A 19,589-nucleotide genomic window follows, 5' to 3' on the forward strand; every position below is an offset into this window, starting at 1 on the left:
GGTCAAAAAGCTCCTCGGTGGCAGAGCCCCAGGGGTCAATGAGATCCGCCCGGAGTTCATTAAGGCTCTGGATGTTGTGGGCGTGTCATAGTTGACTCGCCTCGCAACATCGCTCGGACATCGGGGACAGTGCCTCTAGACTGGCAGACTCGGGTGGTGGTTCCCCTTTTTAAGATGGGGGACCGGAGAGTGTGTTCCAACTACAGGGGAATCACACTTCTAAGCCTCCCCCTGATAAGGTCTATTCAGGGGTCCTGGAGAGGAGGGTCCGCCAGGAAGTCGAATCTCGGATTCAAGAGCAGCAGTGTGGTTTTCGTCCCGGCCGCAGAACACTGGACCAGCTCTACACCCTCTGCAGGGTCTTTGAGGTTAAATGGGAGTTTGCCTATACATGTGTTATGTGGAGAAGGCATTCAACCATGTTCCTAGGCCCTGTGTGGGGTGCTTTGGGAGTCCGCATTGCCGGCATTAAGTCAGATTTGTTTCCGGTGAGAGTTGGACTCCCCCAGGGCTGCCCTTTGTCACAGATTCTGTTCCTAACCTTTATGGACAGAATTTCTAGGCGCAGCCTTGTTGGAGAAAGAGTCCAGTTTGGGGGCATCAGCATTGCATCGCTGCTTTTTGCAGATGATGTGGTGCTGTTGGTTTCTTCAGGCTGTGATCTTCAGCTCTCACTGGAGCGATTCGCAGCCTAGTGCAAAGCGGCCGGGATGAGGATCAGCACCTCTAAGTCCGAGACCATGGTTCTCAGACGGAAAAGGGTGGCATACTCCCTCTGGGTTGGGGATGAGATCTTGCCCCAAGTGGAGGAGTTCAAGTATCTTGCGGGTCTTGTTCACGAGTGAGGGTAGGATGGAATGAGATTTTGACAAGACGGGTCGTGCAGCGTCTGCCGTTATTCGGACCCCCTACCGGTCCGTCGTGGTAGAGAGGGAGCTGAGCCGAAAGGCAAAGCTCTCGATCTACCGGTCGATCTACATTCCTAACAATGGTCATGAACTCTGGGTTATGACCAAAAGAACATGATCCCGGATACAAGTGGCTAAAATAAGTTTCCTCTGCCAGGTGGCTGGGCTCTCCCTTAGAGATAAGGTGAGAAGCTCAGTCATCCGGTAGGGGCTCTATGTAGAGCCACTGCTCTTCCGCATTGAGAGGAGCCAGTTGAGGTGGCTCGGCATCTGATAAGGATGCTTCCTGGGCGCCTCCCTCGGGTGGTGTTCTGGGCATGTCCCACCGGCAGGAGGCCCCAGTGGCGTTCCAGGACACGCTGGAGAGACTATGTCTCTAGGCTGGCCTGGGAACGCTTCGGGCTCCCGTCGGATGAGCTGGGGCTAGCGACGACTGTGCTTTCCTGTTAAGACTGCTGCCCCCACGACCCGACCCTGGATAAGCGAAAGATAATGGATGGATGGATGGACAATGCCAAAGGCGGTGTGTGCTTGTAATCCTGAAACCATTTTCAGAGGCGCGGTTTTCCTCTTGCCTCCGAGTAATGCGAAAAATGTGAGCCCGATATTTCTAAGTGTCATTTGTCATTCAGTCAGGCTGAGTGGTTAGCGCGTCCGCGGCACAGTTCTGGACTCCTGACCACTGCCCGAAGATGGCTGAGATGGGCTCCAGCATCCCCACTACCCTACTGAGATTAAGCGCAGTGTTCTCGTTTGCCCTAGATGCATCATTTTTGCTGGGGACGCATTGGGTCAAATCAACGTGCGTCCCCGGGACGCAACGTTATTGACACCAAATTGTCATTATTACCCGATTACTTTTTTTTTTTTTTAACAAAGATTTACCGCACTCCAAACTTTTTGTCAGGCAGAACCGCCATTGTTGTTTTGGTCTCGCGCCGATCTTGGCAAATGAGATCTTGTTGCTTCGAGATGACGTCATTGTTGTGGCGGTTGTCGAGTGAAAGAGAAGTATGCCTCAGAAAAAACAGTTGGTACTAGGTGCAAATCAACAAAAAATTGGTAATTTCTTCAGTGTCGGTAATAAGTCGAAACATAACACAAAAAGTGGTAACAACGGCAATAATTCCGGCACGAAAAAACGGCGGAGAAATTCTTCAGAAGACCGTGAAGGCAAGGAAAACACGTTTTGAAGCAAACAATTCGACGAAAGAAAATAAACAAAAGAATACTAGCAAGAAAAGGACTTTTCTGACCAAATGGACTAAATTATATTCCTGGTTACGCTATGAGGAGGATGATGGTAATGGATTGGACCTTGAGAAGGCATTACAACTATGGCGGGACAGCAAACCACGAAGAATATATGAACTGAAAAATTTGAAGTGATAACTGCTTTTTATTACCAATTAACTGTGATGATTAAAACTGAATGAAAATATAGATTAATATAATTATTTCAGCAATAATTTTTTGTATAATGTACAATATTGTTGTGAACTGAAAAATCTTGAAGTGATAACTGATTTGTATTACCAATAAACTGTGATGATTAAAACTGAATGAATATATAATATATTTGTCGCCGATTTACAATATCAACCACGATAACACTATAATCTGGGGACCAATAGATTTGTTGGGAGTTGTTGTTTCTCTGTTGTTTTTGAGCATGCGAGTCCCTGGGACCCATCACTTTTCAGAGGTAAAATGAACAATGTAAGCGGTGCAGATAATGGATGGATGTGTTTATCGAAAAATGTCACGTTCGTTTTATTTTATTTTAGCTTTTGTTCCTTTTGTTATTGTATTTTTCAAGTTACTGAATATCTCTTAAAGCACTTTACCATGTAATTTACACTTACCCATTTACACACAGACTCACACACCGATAGCGGCGTCAGGAATGCAAGGCGCTTACTGTCTATCGGGGGCATTAGGGATTCGGTGTCTTGCCCAAGGACAAGGAGGAGTAAAACTTGCGACCTTTTGCTCTTGTCTCATGAGCTACTGCTGCCCTAGTTTACTTCTGATTGTTATTGTATGATATTGTTTACTGTTTATATTAATCTGTTGCTAGTGTGGTGCTATAAATATGACAAGGTTCTTTAACACAACTACCTGTCTGTTCTTCTCTGTTTAACTGACTCGAATACTACTAATTTCAAATTCTTTGACATCCAACAACTCCTTTTTAAAGTAAACGAAATAGTTATTTGCCCTGGCAACTAGTTACTTTTAATATATAGTAATGCAGTGACTAACCCGGTTAATTTTTTGAAGAAGTAGTGAGTAACTGTAACTACTTTTTTAAAGTAACGCACACAACACTGATTGGGACTTAATCAATTTGGGCTGTTATTATTAATGTGCATCCCTACTTCTGACCATGAATTTCTTTCAGAATCCTTAAAAAACTGAAAATCCCATTTCGTCACGATGAAACTTTGTTTCCCCAGAGAGGCAGCCAGCAACTTCCTCATGGCCCTCAGCCTCCAGCAAAAAAGCCGGAGTCTGCAACAGTCACACCAGCTCATGTCTGGGAACATCTGGGCAGCTCTCAGAATTGCTTTGTCCATGATGGACCAACCCGAACTCTTCCAGGCGGCCAACATCGGTGACCTGAATCTTCTAATGAGAGCCTTCAACTTAGACATATGAGGGCTGCGTTGACTCCCGTTTCTTCGTTCTTATGCGTCACAGGTAAAACGGAAGCTTGTTCTCTTTCCTTGAATGCACCCCGATGTCCTCAGACAAGTTCTTCCATGCAACGACGGATTTGCACTGCAATTTGCGAGTAGAGCACAAGGACGGCGAAGATTGTATGAGTAATGCCTTAGAGAATACCTCAATTAAAAATCGGGCTTGCTCATTGGAACCGAGCCCGAACAGGAGAGATCTCGCTACGGGAACTTCACGTCCATTTTTGCTGATGATTTTTTAGGCGGAAGTCGATATATAAAAACAAGCGCATGGTATAAGATGGCATTTTTCTTCCTGGCTTGGAATAATGCTCCCGCATGAGTTTTGAAAAGTTTCCCTTTTTTTGCACTCAAGACACACCGCTAACCTCCTCCCTCCAAGAAGAATGTGCAAGCCAGGTGGTGGAAGCCTTATGCAGAAGCATGCAGACAAGATTTATCGCAACTATTTTTATGGCAACACAGAAAAACAAAACAAAGCCATTGCATCTTTTATCTTCAGAGACTGCTTCCACTTTCTTTCATCTGACATCTCAACTTGAAGTCTTTTCTTTACCCCATTTGGAGCTTGACGTTTGTAAAGTATTTCGTAGTTGGATATAGGAGATCCCACCATCAGATTATAAAACACAACTCAGAAAATAGTTTTTTGTCATGTATGTTTCATATATAAGGCACACTGGACTATAAAGCGCATGGAATCAAAACAACAGTAAGACCCGCTGTATTAGTCTGTGTATGACCGTTGCGCAATTTATACACTTACAATACTGTATATATTAGTGCATTCATGTCGTTGAACAAAATAAACATTGTATGCAACGGTAATCTAACCTGGGTTGAGGCGATGAGAACGCAGAACCCTAACCACTAGTCCACTAGTGACACAGATGAAATGTGAAAAGACTTTACATTTGAAAGGTGTCCTGAGAGAGTAAAACCTTGTGTAGTAACTCGGACGTATGAATACTGTATGCATCTCTAATCTTATCCATCTTTTTTACGGTATGTAGTGCACACTTTCAAATCTCTGGCCAATTTTCTGTGTGCTGTCTGCTGCGGGACAAATGACAATAAGGACTATTCAATTGAAAATCTGCGAAGTATCGAAACCGCAAAAAGTAAACTGCGATACTGTAAGGAATTACTGTATATCAGGGGTCTACACTGTGGTGCATGTGGGTACCAGTGTGCGCCCTTAGGACAATTGAGGTGCCTGCAGACCAGGGATAGACGAATATGGGTTTTCCAGAGCCAATACAGATACCAATTATTAGTATTAAGAGGAGGCCGATATATATTTGGAGCCGGTATATGTTTGCTGTAAAAGCTGACAAATGTGTGTAAAAAATGTTTTAAAATGAAAAAAATAATATATTTGATGAATTCCAATAAAACTTAAAGAGCTCTCTGAAAGCTATTACAGTGAATAAATTACAGTTTCACTTAAATCAAAAAATAACAGTGGAGGAAATAAAATTAGGTTTAAAAGCACCTTATATAAAGGTGCACCAAATTTTCAAATAGCTCCCTGATTTGTTTTACAACTAATACATACAAATTTCAATACAATCAACATGACTTAAATTAACTTATAAGAAAAAGTGCAGGGAAATTTCAATGTCGCTGGCAAATGGAAAAGTGTGGGCAATGCTGTTTTTAGAGCCAGATTGACGAACTAATGTAAGGGAGCTAATCACTTCACTTTAGCGCGCTTTTTCTGCACTCACTCAATCACAAACAGACACGCCTGATTAATGAACACATATTATAATGGGAGCTAATATATCAGTCTCCTCTCTGAAACAAGTGAACTACACTTTTCACGCTATCCCTTAATCGCAAACATGCTTTTATATCACCGACACGGGCATGTCAAGACAAGTTAGGTTGAGCTGCAGCTCTGTCCTGATTTAGTGGCTCCGTCCCCAGTCTTTTATCCAATCAGAAGGGGGGTGGGTAGCGGAGAAAGAAGGGAAGTGGAAGAAAGATGGTTTGTAGGAGCACGAGAGCTAATCTCGGGCGGCTGCATCTCTGACATGAAAATAATGGGACAAAAAGAAGCCAATACCTATAACCGTCAAATTCCCAAATATCGGTGTCGATAAACGGCCCACCCGATAATCGCTCATCCTCTACCGTGGACCTGTTATGAAAATAGCTCACCAGTACTAGGTCATTGAGATTTTCTCGTAAAATTATTCTTTTATTGGTTGACTGAGTCTTTTTAACCTTATTTTTAATAATTAACCTGGTATTAACATAGTAGCAACATATTCAAATAAATACATTTCAATTCATGGGCTTCAGGAACAAAAAAAATGTATTCAAGTATTAATAAATATTCTTATTTAATTATTTAAGAGGGCAAATGGAAATGTATTTGTGTTAAACAAATTTATTTTTTTTCATTTCATTTATCTTTTTACAGATTTATTTTGCAGGAGTACAAGAGACTAAATTCCAATTTATGTGCAAAGAAATGGTGCATGTTTTTAGCTTGCTATCTGGCCACCTATTTAGCTTTGTAGCTATTATCTTCCTACCATTTTAGTTATTTAGCAAGGTTATCTAGCTAGTTTTTTGTTTTGTTTTTTTTACAATTTTTGCATCCTATCTGGCTAACATTTGACCTTTTTTTGCCAGTTATCAAGCTACATTTTGGCATCCTTTCAAGCTAGCTATCTAGCTTTTTTTTAGCTTTCTATCTGGCTGTTTAGATGACCTTTTACTCTTTTAGCTAGCTATGTAACCCCGTTTCTACCTTTCTGGCTAATTATCAAGCTACCTTTTTAGCTATTTAGCAAACCATCTAGTGAATTTGCTTATTTAAGAATTTCAGATAAAACTGGGTATCCTTTGCGGTGATTAGTAACAAAAAATAGCTCAACGCTTAAAAAGCGTTGGAGACCCCTGCTGCATGTGGATCCTACTTTGAAGAAATCCATTTAATACGTGTCGTTACGGAACGGATTAACCGTGAAAATTGAGGGAATACTGTACTGTAGTTAGCTTGGACATTTCTACGAATCAGCGCAAGTAGTTTGGTAATCTCAAATAAGTTAGGCACATATCTGCTGCTTGGAGGAAATGCACCAAAATATTTTTTTTCTTCCACAGCTTCACCTTATAAAAGGTCACTGGTCGGCAAAAACACATTTTGTAGCTCACCTTTTGCTTTCAGCCCAAGTATTTGTTTGTTTCAAGACGGGTCGTCTAATCCTATGCAAAAAAATGAATCTGAAAATGCTATCAGAAGACGCCTCAGCCATTCGTCACTCGAATAAAAGGCTTAAGTTAGGATAAGGACAATTACATTTGTTAACCGGTGTGAGACAATAACAAGCGATAAATCCAACAAGTATTTGTTTGACAAATAAAACTACTGGACTTTTTTTTTTCAATTAACTTCTGTACTGTCAAATTATAATTTTACGACTAATCTTTCCATTTCATTACTCAACTATATGGATGAAGGACTACTTCAACTTGCTGCAATTGTGTGGACGTTATGAAGAACCGCATTTACCTCCCGGTTCTATCCTACAGAAATCATATATTTTGCCATAAACATTATTGACAAAGCGGCAGGGAGCCACTAGGGAACACCCAAGATCCGCCTGCGGCTCCAGAGTGAGTCGAGAAGTTCAACTGGATAATCGGCCTGTCCAAATTGTCCCTAGGTGTGAATGAGCGAGTGAGTTGTCAGGGTGTCACCTGCCCACTGCCCGACGAAAGCTGGGATGGGTTTTCTACTGAGGATAAGCGGTGCAAATAATGAATGAATATAAGTAAATAAATATGTATAACGGCACAGTAAAAAAAGCTTCCTATATACCTATTTAATGTAAAAATAATGTGTTATTTTAAGTTGAGAATGATAATAATAATAATACATTTTACTTCCAGGCAATCTTTCGGACACCCTAGTTCACTGTAAACCGAATATTAAACAACAAAAAACTACAAAGAAACAGTAATAAATATCAAATAAACCAAAGTAAAGTTGAAATTTGAATTTAGGAAACTAACCGCTACATGTTTACATACAAAATGTGTCTCTACTTACAATGTTTTCAGATTACAAAGCTATTCCCAGAATAGATTAAATTCGTAAGTAGAGATACCACTTTACTTTTTCAAACTAATATCCAAGTTTTTCTCACACAACTCCCCACCAGAAGCTGTAGAGTATTTTAATGTGTTTTTGTTCAAAGAAATACCAGTAAAAACTGCCAAATCGTCAATAAAACCCTTTTTAGTGACCACAGAATAGCCAGGTGAGACCACAATAGTTTTACAGCCCTCCAAAGAAGTTTTTTTGCTTTTAATGGTGTGCCCTCGTTATTTCAATGTTTTGCTTTAATGTGGCCATGCGAAAATGCATTTCGACGAGTCTTTTGTGCCTCTGCCTCACAGCTGTTCCCTTTTTTCACTGAAACACCGTCGTTGTATGCTAACATTGCCAGGTAGAGACACACATCAGGTGAGGCAGGACCAGTATGCGCCTCAGGGCCACTTTCAGGCATGAAAATCTCTCACCGTTTGGCAGAAATCCCAGTGATTAAGTAAAAAAAAGTGACCTACGTGAATTCTGTAGATCTTAGGAGAAAGTGTTTTGGAGTAGGTAGGGGGGGCTATTGTGAGATTTTCCAGAGAGTGAAACAGGCGTCTGAGGTGGTGCGTTTGAATTAAAACCAGTGAAGTTCGTTCGAGTGTGAGTACCTTATTTATTCCTTTATAACAGGGGTCGGGAACCTTTTTAACCCAAAGAGCCATAAAAGCAGAAATATTTTGATTTCATTTGAGACAGAGCCACACCATACAGTCATATGCAAAAGTTTGTGCCTATGTTCTTCAATTTACTCACTATGTTCCTCATATTGGAAACTGACAGCTGAAATCCCTGAGCTAGCTTTTTGTATCTTTCCCCTAAACCAGGGGTCAGCAACCTTTTTGGTGTGTAGTGCAACTTTCAAATGTCCTTGTAAATCAGTGTGCCACACCAAGATCAATGACTCGCACATTTTATTAATATCCAACAGAGCAGTAATTTTACACCAGTCCAAATATACAACATGATATACATTTTAATTGTATAACCCAGTGTTTTTGAACCTTTTTTGAACCAAGTTACACTTTTATTTATGAAAAAGTTCCAAGGCACACTGTCCGTCGAAAATGTGTCATAGGTTGCCGACCCCTGCCCTAAACCTTTATGTTGAACAATTTTGTTTTCAGGTCATTTGACAGTTGTTCTGAGGCTCTCATGTTGCCATTCTTCAGAGAAGATGCAAAGAGGAAAACAACTTGCAAATGGCCGCCTTAAATACCATTTCTCATGATTGGCTTCACCTGTGTATGTAGGTCAAGGGTCAATGAGCTTATCAAACAAATTTTGTGTTCCAATAATTAAGCAATTATTGCACACTTTCTGTAAATCCTATGAACTTCATTTCACTTCCCAGATTTCATTGTCTTTGTCTGCTATATGATATATTTAACTGAAATTGCTGATCTGAACAACCAATGATTTATAAAGGAAAATCTGGAAAATGATCAGGGGTGCCCAAACTTTTGCATACGACTGTATATTTTAAGACACAATTCAATAAAACCGCCAGACCTGCTATCCAGACAAAAGCTAATTCTTTAGAACATTTTATTTCACTGTGTGATGTTTGATGATTTGATAAAATTGATGAAATAATAATAATGCCAGAGCCAGTGCCCAATATCAATTCAAATATACCACTTAAAAGTTTTTAAAAGTCTTTCTCGCAGTTACTTAGGAGTGTTGAGGCTCATTTTGACTGTAATTTTTGTCATAAATAATGGTTCCAAAACAGAATATGAGCAAAGTTATTTTGTGAAACCAGCTCGGTGGTCTTGGGGGTAGGGCGCCCGCCCCAAGACTGGGAGGTTGCTGGTTCAAACCTCGGTCGAGTCATACCTAAGATTTACAACATTGGTACTCATTGCCTCCCTGCTTGGCGCTTGGCATTAGGGGTTGGAATTGGGGGGTTTGGACACCTAATGACTCCCAACACATCAGTTGGGTTGAGCAAGGGGGCTGGGAATCCCCTCCTCTGTATCAATCTCCCAGAAAGAGTCAGAAATGTGAATGAGTTCTTGACTCTAGCCACCTCCCACTAGGGAGATATGGCTCCGGTATATATATATATATATATACATATATATATATATATAGATAGTGAAAATGTCACAAAATACTGCAACTGAGGAAACCAATGTATTTACCTTCAATGCGCGCGTCCTTTGTATAGCTTTGCCTATTCCTACTGCTCACCCAATCAAATTGGTCTAGGAGCTTTGCTAGAGCTTCTGGGTATTTAAAGTTTATTGTATGGCTTTTCATTTTTAAGTGTCCCAACAATGCACATAGAATGCTCAGTGAGCATCCATATACAGGATTCTTTGGCGATTTACAGCCAAAACGGGGTCTCCTGGTATGACACAATGACTGTAAACTAGTTAAAATTGTGTCCTAAGTATACTGGACAAAACCCTCACACCATTCACTATTGCCTCGGCTTTGCACGTTCAACAATCGGCTCTGCATTTTTTTGTACATTAAATCATTGCGCAAGTTCGATTTTATCTCCCAGCCATATTTGTTCATGAATAGAGCTATATATGCCTCGCAGGCCACAGGTTCCCGACCTCTGCTGTATAACATATGTTTTTTTTACCTTGAAAAAACTCAAGGTTTGGGTGCGCGTTTCACAAAAGGTTTTCAGTAGTACATATTTGTAATGATGATAGGTTAAAAACATAGCTGATCACAACAATTAAACATTGGAAGCAATGTAAATTAAACCCAGGTCGGGACGGTGACTGTGCCAAAAACTTACCACAAGACCCCCAGTGATGTCGATGACATACGAAAAGGCATTCAATTTGATGTCATTATCACTATATTTTTATTCATGGTACCAGAAACAAATGTTAGAGAAAACCGTGAAAACGGAAAGTCATCCTGAAATATATAAAGGCTTGAATGCACAACGAGGGAAACAACTTTAGGGCATATCTGATGAACTTTGAAAGACAAGAAATAAATAAATAAATATTTTCAATTTGATTTTGATATTGCATTTATAGTTTGTCAATAAATGATTTTATTCATTGCCACCATATTCAACAAAACTTGTCACTTTGTTTGAGCCTAGAAAAAGTTAAGAAAAACCTTCTTACCTTTTTAACCCCTAACCTATTTTATGCCTGCATCCACCTTGGTATCAATGATGATGCTTTCCAAATGTACAAAATTGGATCTAGTTTTCTAACTGCTGGGTTTGTTTTATTTATTTTTGCCTGAAATTTAGTTAATTTTTGTAAACAAAGTGTCAGTCAGTTGAAGCGACTCGTTGAAGCCTCCCACCTGGACTATCATAGAGCATGCTCCTGAGAAACTAAACCAGCTTGAGTGTATGCCTGATGCTTGATATTGTGTATGTTTACGTGCGTGTAATCATCTGATTGGAATCCAATTTTCAGTATTCAGATGATATATTGAGATCCCTCAATTTTTGCGGCTATTGCGGACCAGAACCACCCGCGAAAAGTGAAAACCCCAAAAGTCGCGCCACACCGTCAGTTTAGCCCCCAAGGGGCAAACGTACCTTGAGGTGGCGTCATTACCAACTGAGATATACGACTGTAACAAAATAACAACTATAGATAAAAAAATAATAACCCATATCGCATAATGGCAGTTAATTGAATGGTTTTATTGTCATTATACAAAATTAAAATGACATTAGATAACATTCGTCAAAAGCATGCGCAGCTTTAGGTATGAGCAAAGCGCAAAGAGCCCCCACTTACTTTAACACGCCTGCCTCAGCCATTCCCGTGTCGTTCAGAGTATATCACCCATGAACTCCACGCAGAAACTCCGCACCAATATGGACATTACAGCCCATGCACAATACATTGCTATCTATGACAGTAAAGACCATTTATTTCAAATTAAAATCCGCGCACAATAATCCAAATAAATTGTAGTCTGACTGAAAATATTCCGATTGCAATGCCAGTTAGTCCTTTCATTTTTTGATGACTCGAGTTAACAGTAGACACTTGTTTATGGCGGGGGTTGCGTTCCAAAAAATTCCCACGATATACAAAACTAGCTAAACATTTATTTATATATTAGTGTCCATAACATACAATATATAGGACTGCAACAAAATAACAACTATAAATCAGAGAGAGAGTACAAATTGAAACCCAGTACGTATTTTAAATTATTCTTGGGGGCTCGACTCCATTAAACAGACTTGACGAATTACTGACTGATATAGAATGCCTGTTCAAAAGATTCTCGTGGCCCAAGTTTCCTTACTTTAGAGCATGAAACAAAGTTCGGGCGTACGAAGGAGCACTATTGCATACATCAATCAAATCATATCAAATCAATACAATTTTACACAACAGTATCTATACATAGTGGATGCGATAGTTGCATCTATGCATATATATAGTGTATTTTTTTGCTTTTGGCAAGTGAGATAGAATTCTATAGATGATTTCATACGGATAGATAGACAGATAGATACTTTTTCCATCCCCGTAGGGAAATTCACACTTGTCAGCAGTATCCTTGTGTTAGAAAATAAAATAATAAAGTAAAAGATATAGAATACATAAATACCTAATGTAACATTCTGATATTGAGTATTTAAATACACTCTGTAATAAAAATAATATGCAAATGTGGGGGTGGAGTTTAATGTGGGCAGCAGTAGCTCAGGAGGTAGAGCGCTCATCTTGGGATCAAGAGATCGCAGTTCGAATCCCGGCTCCTCCCTGTTACATGTCGAAGTGTCCTTGGGTAAGACACTGAACCCCTAATGCCCCCAATAAGCAGGTTGGCTCCTTGCATGGATGCACGGCCGCTATTGGTGTGTGTGTGAATGGGTAAAAAATGTGAAGTACATTGTAAAGTTTTTGGGAAGTCTTCATTGACTTGAAAAGCGCTATATAAATGCAGATCATTTCATTTCATGTAGCAGCTATTATTCCAAATGAGAGGTTTGAGGCAAAAAATAGAACATGTGACATTGAAACTTGGAGGCAGCTATCCCTCTAACCCCGGAAGCAAATCTCAAACAAAAATTTGTGGGACGGCATTATAACACTAAATCTGTAAGAAACCACATGCGTTTGCCATTTTCTTTTTCTGAGGAACAATTTTTACTGGCCCTGTATTACAAATGATTTTTATCTCCCCCAGCATTTCTGATTTTGTATGAGGATATCAGACCATGCCTCACTTTATATATACTACACAAACCACAAAAAAGCACAACTTGTAAACAGACAAGACACAACAATGGAGCGAGAGTACTTAAAGGGTTTTAGGTAGTGACAAAAATGAAATTGTTCATTAAATGTCAAATGTGAAAGTGGAAAAAAACGTCTATTTGTGTCATGATGTCACTGCCGCTTTGCCCTTTTAATCTGAATATTCTCAGAAACGATGTAGTATACAGGGTTATTTGTTTGTCATGTAAACGGTTCACAAGGATTGTTCCAGAAAGCCATTATTTCCTTTCCAATTAGATTATTGCCTGCACGTAAATGTTGTCATTGTTTTTGTATGCATGGAAAACTTTGCAATGCTTTTTTAAGTTCCCAGAACTGAACAATATTGAACATTTTATTGCAATTAAATACAAAATTGCACTTTCGATAAACATATACATACATCTGTTTACTATAAAATGTTTTGGTCAGGATGAGTCATTTTCAAAGGGATCACCTATTGAACAAAAATAACCGTATTGCTGCTTTGTTTTCATTCTTGTATGATTTGACTACAGATAATGTCTTATAAACCCAACTGTAAATGTGAAACTATTTCAAATTGTAGTTAAAAAATACAACATTTTGAAGAATAAATCGGCAGCTGGGTGGTTAGTACACAGCCCCATGGTGCAGAGGTTTAGGGTTCAATTACAGCTACCGCAACCTCCCCGTGTGGAGTTTGCATGTTCTCCCTGTGCCTGCGTGGGTTTCCTCCGGGCTCTCCGGTTTCCTCCCACATTCCCAAAAAACATGCATGTCAGGGTAATTGGCCGGTCCAAATTGTCCCTAGGTGTGAATGGGCGAGGGAGTTGTCTGTCTCTGTGTGCCCTGTGACTGGCTGGCAACCAGTTCAGGGTGGGATGGGCTCCTGCACCCCTGCGATCCTACTGAAGATAAGCGGTGCGGATGGATGGATATTCTCCTTCCAAACAATCTATAGCTGTGCCTCGTCATTTGTATTAAAGATTAATCAATCTAGTAATAATGTATTCGCATTTGGGGTTTATAAGTGTTATCGTTAGTTTTTTTTCTAGTTGAAATTTACTCAAGTTATTTTTCTGTTTTTATTTTGTTTGGACAACATCACTTGAAATGTATCTCCACTATACTGCATACTACTCTCTCCTGTATAATCACAATAAACGCATTAGAACCTTTAAAAATGAACATTATGAAAGTGATCTTTTGAAAAATAAACTTCTGATATGTACAAACTGTGTATTTGTCTTTTGTAACGGTCAAAACAATTTGGAGACACTGGATTCAAATTACGATACAATTCCATTTCTTGTTTTTCTTATCCTCCTGGCTGTATGCTATGGCTCGCCACGAGTTGCTTTTGTTATTGTTAGCTGCTTCATCATACAGAGTGGTGGGAGAGTCCCGTGATTTAGGCTTATTATCTTATTTTTTCACAGTGTTCTGCTCTTGCCTCTTATTTCAGTCACTTGGCCACATTCTGAGGCTTGCTGCTATTATTAGCTGCTTCGTGTGAATAAAATTTCTTTAATTGGCCTTTAGAAGCTTCTCCCACTAGCCACTTAAGTTACCCACTCACACCAGCTCTGACCAACTCCAGCTGTTGGCTCTTTTCAGCTGCGCCAGGTATATCCAGCTCCCTCCGTCTTTTACTGGATTAAAAGTCACTTTACTTTCACTGGCCAAAATTCATCCTTGCTTACGCAAGAAAAGCTGGAAGTAGGCCTGTAAATTTTGCGTTTGTGTTTCCGTAGTGTTTTCTTTCATTAGCTCCATTGTAAGCTACTGTGACTTCTAGTTGTGAATTATTACACAAAGTATAAAAAGAAAAATATACAAGAAGTTAGGACAAAATGTTGTTTATTAATTTAGCCAAACATCATTCGGCTAAACCAGATCTGGATAAGCATATGATTCAAAAATAGCATAAAACAATCTTCAATTCTGGTTTACCGCAAAAAAAATTGTAATAGGAAAAGAAGGCCGGCAAAGTTACAATCTAAATAGGTCAAAAAACTGGAAGGGAAAGAAAGCTTAGACACGACAACACGTGCGTGAAAAAAAATTGAATTCAGGTACTAGGAGGTGAAAACAATATGACGTGACAACAAGATTACAAGACTTTCGTCAGAGACTTGCATGAAGAAGTAAATGAGGGGATTAAAAGGAGGGGGGGGTGTAGGGTTTTGCAAAGACCCCAGAGATATACTGAACTGCATTTGAATTTGACTTGTCCTTGAAAATAATGAAATGATTTGGCATACGAGCGGGCAGCAGGGCGGAGCAGTGGTTAGTGCGTGTGTGGCACAGTTCTGAGGTCATGAGATCGAACCTCCTGTGTGGAGTTTGCATTTTCTCCCCGTGTTTCCTCTGGGCACTCCGGTTTCCTCCCACATTCGAAAAACATGGATTTCAGGTGAATTGGCCGGTCAAAATTGTCCCTAGGTGTGAATGAGCAAGTGAGTTGTATGTTTCTGTGTGCCCCGCGACTGGCTGGCAACCAGTTCAGGGTGTCCCTTGCTCACTGCCCGAAGATACCTGGGATGGGCTCCAGCACCCCCTCGACCCTACTGAGGATAAGCGGTGCAGATAATGGATGGATGGATGAATGGAAGGCATACAACATTGTAGATGTGTAAATTGCAGTTTGGGCACTAGTTGGCAGTGTAGGAATACAGCAGCTGCGTTTAGCTTGGTGTCATTACTGTGCGTCTTTAACAAGCAAATGCCAGAGACCGAATTCTACCAATAAAAGATAAAAACTGGAAATAAAAGTGGACTAATTCCATATTTCATCTCCAAAATAACTCAAGATACGTTGAGCGCATGGGTTCTTGATTTACTGGACCTTTTATCACTCGGAAAACGGTACAAGTTTTGCTACTTTAAAAATGTGTGAAATTATTGAAAACAAATAAGATATAAAACGTAAATAATTTACTCTTGAAAATAAACCAAAAATACCAACGCTTGGAAATTCAGATTGTGTTTGGAACCAAAATAAAAACATTTGCGTCTACACTAGAAATCGGGGATCAGGGTTTTTTTTTTAAGATCCTTTTTCTCAAATACGTCTTGACTTATTTTTTTTCTCTCCAGAATTTTCTTTAATAAATGGGCCAAACATGTAACCAAAACATTTATTGTCCGATTGCAACCGAGAAATAAAAAAATTCCAGGCATAATTATTTTTATTCCAATTAATGTGTTATTAATATTATTATTATTATTCATCTTTATTATTGTATTTCTTCACGTGATGATTTAAGAGTTATTCAAAGAAATATAATTGGTCAACAGAAGAACATTTGCCCTTTCGTAGAGGTTAGTTGAGGAATTTCACTTGACATAAATCCTGATTTGCTGCTACCTTATGATATCTGGAGGCAATTACAAATAATTCACCTGGAGGGAAAATCTTTTGCAAAAAAAAAATTATGTTGCAGTTTCTACATTCAAGTTTGGTTGTCGTGCATATTGTTTTAGATGTGACTATAGATTACTTTTTTGTAATTAGCTTATTAGTTAAATGACCTTCGCTTATCTGTATTTAAGGACCCTGAATGGCACGGGAAGACACATAATAACGACTTCTCATACAGTCACATTCAATTTGCAGGGTGCGAAATAATGTGAAGGGAAAAGTGAAAGAATAAACTTAAAAGTGCAAAAAAAAATTCCTTTTTTGAATAGGGTCAAGGTTGCTGTGCTGTCCACCAAAAAGTGATTTGCACGACTGTGATCTATTATCCCCAGTTCACCAATGGTGTGAGCAGAGAGCTTCTTTCCAGGCGGCTCTTTTTAAGCAATCTGTCCAAAAGAAAGTAAAATGCATACGTGCGGCCGCAATCAATTATCCACAGTAGCAAATAGACAAAAGACATAGCACACTTTAGTGGGACCCGGCTATTTTTTGCCATTCAGTAAACCAAAAAGTGAAACGCACATGTGTGGCCTCAATCTATTATTCCTGATTGCACATTGCTGTGAGAGGGGATCAGCAGAAGGCGTTTTTGTTGTGAAGCATGCCCTTCTGACCCACCCAAAATGAAATGCACTGTTGTGGCCGTGATCCATTATCCCCAGTTAACTATTGCTGAAAGCAGGGGCCCACATGAAATGAAAAGCACTGTTTCGGCTGCAATTGATTATCCCTGGTCAACTATCGCTGCGAGCAAGAGCCGAGGGAGCAATTTTGTGTCATAACTGGCGGCTCTTTTTCCGTTCTTTCCTCTTGAAATGAACATAACTTGTACAGCCATGATCCATTATCCCTGGTCTACTTTTGCTGCAAGCAGGGGCCAAGAGAGCAAATTTGTGTCATAACCTGCAGTTCTGTTTTACCATTGTTGACTATTGCAGGGGCTTGCAGAGTGCGTGATGAAAATAAGTGGGTGGGGGCTAGTGTACAGGTTTTTGCATATTTCAGGGTGTTCTGGTCCCCATTAATTGTGATAATTGAGGCATTACAGTATAGTAATATAGATGAAATATAATGTACATGCATGTATATTCAAATTATATTTATTTTTCCGTATGCGTGGCCAAGTGATCAGATTGAGGCTTGTTATCGGCAGATACAAAAAATTGAAATGGATCTTTTTTTTCTCCAGGCCCCGCCCCTTTGCAAATCTTTTTATAAACCAACCGAAAAGTTTGCCCACCCCTGCTTTTGTGCAAAACACTGTCAGTATCTCAACTTTTTGGGGAAACACTTAACAGGTTATGTTTTTGGCAAGAAAGAATGATAAATAACAATCTGATGTTGCATTTGTGGGCAGATTGCACAACAAAATGACCCAAAAAACAAACATAAAAAGCAAACTGCTCTCCCTTTGTTGCTCCTCACTGACCAGTGTGGTTAAGGCAATTAGACGATGTCAGGTGACGTCGGTTTCCACGGTTAACGGCCAGTCAGTTAGCATCGGATGCCAAATGATGATCTTAACTGCTGGCCAGTCGACGGTAAAAGTAGATGTAGCCCAAGTCTTTTGGAGGCCTTTCCGACAAACACACTTTGGTGTCGTTGTAGATGACCCACCTGCAAGAAAAGAGGACACTTGTATTTATTAGTTTGGGCTGGCTTCGTGAGGCGCAACCCATTTCCACCAGTGCTCTAAGCACAGCAACTAGTATAATCCTCCGTTTTCGTTATTATGTCTATTCATCGATCTTCTTCCGCCTAAGTTTGGCTCGCTACTTCAACCCCTAACAAAAAGTATATTAAATCACCAGTCTTTAGCAAGCCCTCACTCAGACCTTCATTCTGGAGAAAAAAATCATATCACAAACATGAAACAATCGTAAGGTCATTCCAAAGTGCAATATGTTGGCACTCAGAAACACTAAAATAAATGTTACTTTTATAGAGTACAGGGGAATAAATATGGAATCCCTCAATTCTGGGGAAAAAATATGGAATCAGTGCATTTTAAATAGAAAATAAGGACACAACCAGTCAATTTCCTTTCCTTAATTGAACACCTGGCTTAGATTAAATTTGCAGGTTAGTCAGCAGTTAAAATAGTGCAGTTATCACACCTTAAAGGGCTCTTGGACTGAGTGGATTGGCAAGAATCATGGCTCCAACAAGAGAGATGTCTCTTGAGACCAAAGACAGGATTGTCAAACTTGTTGAAAACGGTAACTACAGTAAGACCTCGGTTATCGCGGTTAATGGGGACCAAAACCACCCGCGATAAGTGAAAATCCGCGAAGTAGCGGCACACCTTCAAAAAAAAATAATAAATAATTATAATTTTTTTTTTTTAGACCCGGTTAATGGGGACCAAAACCACCCGCGATAAGTGAAAATCCGCGAAGTAGCGACGCCCCTTCAAAAAAAAAAATCTCATCTCATCTCATTATCTGCACCGCTTATCCTTATTAGGGTGACGCCGCATTCGCCGAACTTGCTCCGTCGCGCGGCCCGGGAGTGACCTCTGCCGACTCCCCCCCCCTCCCCCGTCCCATCCAGCCGGCCGCCTTATCCCGCGTCCGCTGACGTTCCGCCAGAAAAAACCCGCAAAAAGTGAAAATCTGCAAAGCAGTGACGCCCCTTCCAAAAAAAAAAAAAAAAATTAACCATTACGGACCGTGAAGCTCTGAAGCCGCTAACGTCGAACCGCGAAGTAGCGAGGTCCCACTGTACTCGTATGGCAGCTATATTTAATATTTGGACCAAGTACAAACAGCATGGGAAGGTTGTTAAAGTCAAGCTTACTGGTAAACTAAAGACGACGTGTAGGCTTCAAGACAAACAACCTAAGCCCATATGTCTTGAAAACAGAAAATGCACAACAAGACAAATGAAGAGGAAATGGGAGGAATTTGGAGTTAATGTATGTGACAGAACTGTGCGAAATCGCCTAAAGGGAATGGATTTTCATAAAAGAAAACCATCGTTGACGCTTAAAAACAAAAGAACAAGACTGCAATGGGATAGGCAATCATGGACTGGCAATTGGATGAAGGTTATCTTCAGTGATGAGTCATTGCAATCTGCATTGGACAAGCTGATGATGCTGGAACTTTTGTTTGGTGCCGGTGAGATTTAGGACTGCCTAAAGAAAAAAAATCACAATTCCCACAGTCCTTAATGATATGGGGCTGTTATTGCAACATCTGTTGCAGCCTGGTCATCCTGGAAAGGGGATTACCTCAA

At 40.0% G+C, this 19,589-nt stretch overlaps 2 protein-coding genes across 17 annotated transcripts in view; one reads left to right on the forward strand and one right to left on the reverse strand.

Annotated features, from left to right (window-relative positions):
* Positions 1–19,589, forward strand: part of pex5la (peroxisomal biogenesis factor 5-like a) — a 238,467-nt gene that overhangs the window by 191,445 nt on the left and 27,433 nt on the right. For 5 of the 7 annotated variants that reach the window (XM_088349648.1, XM_088349651.1, XM_088349644.1 and 2 more), the window contains 2 exons: positions 3,368–3,525; positions 3,612–14,160. In XM_088349648.1, coding sequence (XP_088205774.1) covers positions 3,368–3,525; positions 3,612–3,709 — 256 coding nt within the window. In that variant the 3' untranslated portion in view covers positions 3,710–14,160. Of the gene's footprint in view, positions 1–3,367; positions 14,161–19,589 lie in introns of those variants that run through there. The other 2 variants (XM_088349650.1, XM_088349649.1) reach the window with 2 other exon arrangements.
* usp13 (ubiquitin specific peptidase 13) overlaps positions 1–19,589 on the reverse strand; it is a 156,632-nt gene that overhangs the window by 29,089 nt on the left and 107,954 nt on the right. For 3 of the 10 annotated variants that reach the window (XM_088349637.1, XM_088349635.1, XM_088349634.1), the window contains one exon: positions 14,769–17,966. The exons of 3 other annotated variants lie outside the window; for them this stretch is intronic. In XM_088349637.1, coding sequence (XP_088205763.1) covers positions 17,806–17,966 — 161 coding nt within the window. In that variant the 3' untranslated portion in view covers positions 14,769–17,805. Of the gene's footprint in view, positions 1–3,578; positions 3,693–14,768; positions 17,967–19,589 lie in introns of those variants that run through there. 4 more of the 10 variants (XR_015852218.1, XM_088349638.1, XM_088349640.1 and 1 more) reach the window with 3 other exon arrangements.

The sequence above is a fragment of the Urocampus carinirostris genome, chromosome 12 (assembly GCF_059441175.1).
Source record: "Urocampus carinirostris isolate Australia breed hairy pipefish chromosome 12, RoL_Ucar_1.0, whole genome shotgun sequence".
Lineage (NCBI taxonomy): Eukaryota > Metazoa > Chordata > Actinopteri > Syngnathiformes > Syngnathidae > Urocampus > Urocampus carinirostris.